This window comes from Mesocricetus auratus, unplaced genomic scaffold (genome assembly GCF_017639785.1).
Source record: "Mesocricetus auratus isolate SY011 unplaced genomic scaffold, BCM_Maur_2.0 Super-Scaffold_100015, whole genome shotgun sequence".
NCBI lineage: Eukaryota > Metazoa > Chordata > Mammalia > Rodentia > Cricetidae > Mesocricetus > Mesocricetus auratus.
The window spans coordinates 6516685-6522954 of NW_024429198.1; the positions used below are offsets into that span (position 1 = coordinate 6516685).

Sequence of the window (6270 nt, forward strand, 5' to 3'; positions counted from 1 at the left end):
AGCAAAAGGAATGGATACAATGAAGGAGGGTATAGGGAATAACATTTTGAGGATAGACTGACTTCACAGGTCCTCCTTCATAAATCTCAAAACTTCAATGCTTAATTTGTAATTAACCAAAGAGAATGCTGCTCTTGGCAAGAGAGAACCACATGCTAGGTCAAATGCAGTGTTGTGTTAGAAACCAATGCAGTAAGTGGAGAATTCCACCCCCCCACACCATATACACATTAACATACAATATAGATAAATCTCTGACTTCAAAGCTGATGGCAGTTGTGAAAGAGGTAACTGGAAGTGTATTCATAGATAAAAGAGACACATATATCCCATCATCACCAGAAAAATGAATCAAAATGATCTGGAATAAACAGGAGTCTGACGTCTTCAGAGCAATGACAATTAATTAGAAATGTCTCCTATAGGAATCATCTTCATATTCACAATGCCTTTCAAGATTCCAGCCAATGCAAACTTTTTAAAATAAGGTTTGTCTTTATTAAGCAGTTGTAGAGGATCATGCCTATAATGCCGGGAGGCTCAAGCAGAATTATGAGTTCATGGGCAGTATGGGCTGTAAAACAATCTTACCTAAAAACAAACAAACAAAAACTATCCTTTCCCACTGACTATTTGGGCAACATATATTTGCTGTTCTCTTAAATGGGGTATTGAGAAAGGTATGCCAGGAAAATAAATGTCAAGTATTATCTTTTAAACCAAGTTTGAAAAATTATATAAAATCCACTCAGAGTAGTCTTCCAAATAACATACCCAGAGACAAGCAGGCATGATGGGTCATGTGGATAGAGGAGCATTTCTTTAGGCCACTGGGGAATGCCCTTCCCACAGATGAGCATGTTTTTAGTAAACCAAGAGAAGGCTTGGGGACATGATGTGACTGGAAGGCAAGAGATGAACTGTGCTCTTATCTCTCTGCTGAATGCTATGCTTTCCCTCAAGTCACAGCCTGGATATCTTCCAGGGAGTGTCTCAGAAGACACTCTCTTTTTATATGTGTATAATATATATTTTAAGAGGATTCTACAGTGGTAGGCTTCTCTATGACTTTTTCCAAAATCTCTTTATGTTAGTTATCCTTTTCCATATTTCACCCTCTATTTTGTCCTACCATCTCCATCCCCATCCCCAATTTAACCCTTACTGCTCCATTGCTCCTCTTAATACTATTGTGCTCCATCTCCCCTTCCTTGAAAGTGCCTCTCCATGGCTACTTCCTGTTTTTTCTGACCTCTATGGGTATTCCAAATGAAACATACATTATTGAAGATTCAAAACTAACATTCACAAATGAGAGAACACATATGACATTTGTCTTTCTGGGTCTAGGTTACCTGACTCAGAATGACTGTTTCCAGTTCCATCCATTTACCTAGGAATTACATAATTTTATTTTTCTAAACAACTGAATCACATTCCATTGTGCGAATGGCCATTATCCATTCATTAGCTAATGGATATCAAAGCTGTTTCTGTTCCCTGGCTATTGTGAACAGAAGCAATGAACATGGATGAGGAGGTAGGCATTTCTGTAGTAAGATACACTATGATAAACAGAATATACAATGCTGTGGGTTATTTGCCCAAGAGAAGGATAGTAGTAAAGTGAATTTTAATGGAGTTTCCCCCATAAGGGGGTGACAATGCTCTTACTAGACACAGTAAGCTAACAAAAAAGTCCAGGGTCATGAATGAGCTACTTCTTTTGGAGTTGTTGGCCATATTAGTCCTGTAGACCCCCAAACATTATATACTATTGAGAATGGCTTCCCATAGGCTCATATATTTGATGGTTGGTCCCCAGTTGGTAGAACTGTTTAGGAAGGATTAGGAACTATAACCTGGTTGGAGAAGTTGTGTCACTGGGATTAGGTTTTGAGGTTTCAAGGTCCCATATCATTCTCAGTTAGCTCTTTCCTCCTCGTGGTTATGTCTTAAGATGTACACTCTCAGTTGTTGCTCCAACACCATGCAGGCCTGCTTGCAGCTATGCTCCCTGCCATGATGGCTATGGACTCACTACCTGAAACTATAAGCCCCCAAATAAACTCTTCCTGAATTGCCTTGGTCATGGCATCTTATCACAGCAATAGAAAAGTAACGAATCTATATCACAGTCCTCCTCCCAAAACTCAGGGATTATTTCAGAAGTGAGAGTAGAAAAACTAAGAGCTAGAGGTAGTGGATGACTAAAAGGAAACTGTTTTATGGATATGACAGAATGGTTACATTTATAAACTCACAGTTATTGTGATAGCATGTACAACACTTGCACATGTTCAAGCCAGACAGAATCCCAGCATAGACACAACGGGTGGGCACGAAGTCTCAACCCTAGCTGAGTTGTTATTGGCAACTGATGGCTTCTGGGAGAGGGAGTCAGTTCTCTTTAAGAATGTCACTCCAGTGGGTGGTTATACACTCAGGAGTAGGTGCTTAGTACAAACTGGACTTGATAGTGACAATAGAAGACAAATTTGTGTGGGTAGGGAAGGGGGCTGAGTATTATTAAAATACATTGTATGAGATGTCCTAAGAATTAAATAGACACACTCCATAGGGGGTTCAAAAATTTCCCCCCAATTCTACTAAAATGCAATTCACATTACAGTCTGATTTATTCTCCCCGTCCAATTGACTCTCTCCACTACTTCTCCTCCCACCTCCTGAGATTCTTCCTGGCCTTCTAGAAGTCCACTGAGGCAGGGTCCAAATCACATTTTTTTCCTCAAAGCCTAATTCCTGTCTAGCTCATAGTAAATTCAAACAGTTTGTTACATACTGAACAAGGAAGGGGATGAAAAAGAACATGAACCTTTAGAATGTTTAAAATTACCAAGGACTGGGGAAACCTGTAACAAGAGATTATAAACTCAGAACAGCTAATGGAAAGAACATTTTCACTCAATAGGAAATTTTTGCTTGAGCTGCTTATTTCATAGTTGTGGTGTAGAAGTTAAGTCCATTAAGTCATGAAAGAGATTAATAATTATGGATATTAAAAATTATAAGTCCTAATATTTTTAATTAAGCCTTGAATGAGATTATTTTGAGACCATGGCAGGAGTCTTCAACAACCTCAAAGAATGAGAAATATTGAGGTCTTCCCAGGTTATTTGACAGCAAAAAGCCCTGAGCTAGTTTTTAACCTTCAACTAAAAGAGTAAGAAAGATGCCTATTTGTGGTGGTTTGAATAGGAATAGCCCCTTTAGACTCTTGTGCTTGAATTCTTGGACCATAGGGAGAGGCACTATTAGGAGGTGTGGCTTTGCTGGAGTAGGTGTTGCCTTGATAGAGGAAGTATGTCACTGTGGGGGCGGGCTTTTAGGACTCTTTCTCCCACCTTTGAATCAAGCTGTAGAACTCTCAACTCCTCCAGCACCACGTCTAGCTACATGCCACCATGCTTCCTCCCATGATAAAATGGACTGAATCCCTGAACTGAAAGCCAGCCCCAATTAAGTGTTTTCCTTTCTAAGAGTTGCCTTGGTCATGGTGTTTCTTCACAGCAACTAGGACATTACATGATCATGACAAGTTAGATATCTCAGGAAAGTCAGAATAAAAGGAATCAGCAAGGTTGAGTGAAGCCTTCCTAGGCTTGTGACTCATTCTATCTGTTGAAATAAGAAATATAAATCCTGATTGGTAACATATTTAAAGAATGATTATTTCCAGTGTGCTCTATTGTGAACTCTACATTTTTCTATTTTATTTCTTTTTTGGTTTTTCGAGACAGGGTTTCTCTGTAACTTTGGAGTCTGTCCTGGAACTAGCTCTTGTAGACCAGGGTGGTCTCAAACTCACAGAGATCTGCCTGTCTCTGCCTCCTGAGTGCTGGGATTAAAGGCATGAGCCACCTCTGCACAGCATGAACTCTACATTTTTAAAAGATTTATTTATATTTATGTTATGGGTATTTTGCCCTTATTATTTCTGTGCATCTTGTGCATGTAGTGCCTATGGAGGCCAAAAGACTAGAACTGGAATTACAGCTATTAGCTGTCATGTGGATGCTAGGAATTAAACTCCAGGCCTCTGGATGCATGGAGTGTGCTCTTAACTGCTAAGTCATTGCTCTCAGATGGCTATAGAATGCTATACTTTTTAAAGTCATTTTTTATAGTTCTATAACATCTAACCTTATGATTCGTTATGATATATTATATAATCTTAAATAAGGTAACCACTCGCCACAGGTAGCTATTATGAGCATGAAATATGGCTAGTTATAATTAAAATGTTCTCAAAAATATAAAAACACGCTAAATTTTGATGACTCGCTATGAAAAAATAGTATAAAATATTTAACAATTATACATAGTATCTTAAATATACTGTGGTCCACCTTTCAGAAGTTGTAGACACAAATGGATGTTATTCCATAATATTGTTAATGTACAGCACAGCTGTGGACCTTTCTTTTCTATGAAAAGTACATGTGAAGCTTTTCACCCAGGCTTTCCTTGATATGGGAAGTCCCACCCTTTCTGGCAAGTAAGAATCATGTCAATGTACTGTCAGTACTTACAGGTGGAAGCAGAAGTCCCAATCGGTGTCATTGCTAACGACTGGAATGTGGATGGGGCTGGCTTGCATCTTCCTACCAAGAATCACAAGTGAGGTCAGCTTTCCGGGAAAGGAATTAGATGTTCATTCTATTTTCCCTCCTCTGGACTACTAACTTTAAATTAAAGCTACTAAATATGAATCTACAAATTGACCATGAAGACCCATGTTTAGAAACTCCTAAGAAGATGAAATTTAAGGTGTTATCAGAGTTATATCTCTTTTTCCTATTTCCTACTCTATTATGTTTCCAAAGTTCTTTTAAAAATATTTCCTAAAGGACACATGTTTTATATTTACTGGGTCATCAAAACTATGGTGTCCTATTAGTTAATCTTCACTTTCCCAGGAATATTGAATAGAAAGTTCTAGTTAAGAAGCTAAAACTCATGTGCCTACTTAGGTTGCTGCTGTTAGCTGTTGACAAAAGTGAACCTTGTGAGTGGCTGATAATGATTTATAAAATGCATTTCTCAAGGATATCCCTAACGCTTAGATGCACACAGACTTCAATGAAAATTTTCACCCTCCAAGTCACTCACTGAAGAAAACTGCCTTAGCTTTGCTTGACTCAGGCTCAAGAACAACCAACTATACAAACATGGCATGGGCCTTTCTAAGCAGTCCTACATGCAGTTCCCACGCAGTTACACAGGGCCCTGGATTAGGACACAGCACTCAGCTCCCCTCTAGGACAAAGCTCTCTTTCTCTGCGGTTTTTCTACTGTTGCTTCCTAAACGTGGACCCTCCCGAGAGCGTGGCCCCGTCTTCCCTGCCTGGAAGGGAACAACCTGATCCCGAAAAGCCTTCCCAGCTCCCTCACCCGGCTAGGCAGTTAGGACCTCTGTTGCCTCGGGTCAGTGTCCCAGCCAGGGCCCTGTCTTCAAGCACCGAAGCTAGACTTCTGGATTTGGAGACAATGCGTTGCCATGGGAACGGACGCCTTCTTAGCAATGATTCTGGGAGCTATGGCAATGCAGGGCACTTCCGCCCTGCAGCTCCGAGTGCACAAGGGACACTCTGGGGTGATGCCTTGCTGCTGTGAATGGTCCTGTGGTGCCTGTCTCACAGGACAGGAAGAGAGGGTAAATCCTGTGGATGAAAAGAAGGCACTCCAGGCCTCAGGAGCCTGATAGTTTTAAAACTGCTACATTTGTGGATGTTTTCAGCAATGATCCTTGGCTGGGCAGTCCAGCATCTTCCTGAAGTACTCTGCACTCCTGGCATTCTGGGTCTCTAGACCTTAGAGAACAGACTCCTGTGGTTACTGGCAGTACTTGCATGGCCGGTCTTGTCTCTCTGGATAAGGTTGGAGCCAGGCTTGTAGAAGAAAACAGTGCCGGAAGTGAAGATTTAGGAATGTGCCAGTGGCTGTCAAATGGTTACCTTTTCCGGGGAGAAAGGCACATTCGGTAAACACCACATAGCCCTAAATCATGCAGCTTTGTCCTTCAAGGTCACAAGCATACAGTAGTACTGCAAAGATGTGAAGAACATGCTAGTTGTGGCACACGTTTGAAAGTGACATAATGGACTCTACCATGCACTGGACCCTTGACAACCAAGCAGGTTAGTCCTCCCCCTTCCTGCCCATCCCCCTCCATTTTAAAAAAGAAAAGCTAGGTAGAAAAAGAAAAGCAGGTTTTGAATGGTTTGCATTTTTACAAGTCTGGGGTGG

The 6270-nt window shown here is 40.7% G+C and overlaps 1 protein-coding gene across 3 annotated transcripts in view; it reads right to left on the reverse strand.

Moving 5' to 3' along the window:
• Ttc23l (tetratricopeptide repeat domain 23 like) overlaps positions 1–5513 on the reverse strand; it is a 55921-nt gene extending 50408 nt beyond the window's left edge. Inside the window, exons 1-2 of one of the 3 annotated variants that reach the window (XM_040757893.1) lie at positions 5416–5513; positions 4554–4625 (exon numbers count right to left, since the gene is read on the reverse strand). In XM_040757893.1, the coding sequence (XP_040613827.1) occupies positions 4554–4584 (31 nt within the window). In that variant the 5' untranslated portion in view covers positions 4585–4625; positions 5416–5513. The remainder of the gene's footprint in view (positions 1–4553; positions 4626–5415) is intronic. The other 2 variants (XM_040757892.1, XM_040757894.1) reach the window with 2 other exon arrangements.
• Positions 5514–6270: the final 757 nt, after the last annotated feature.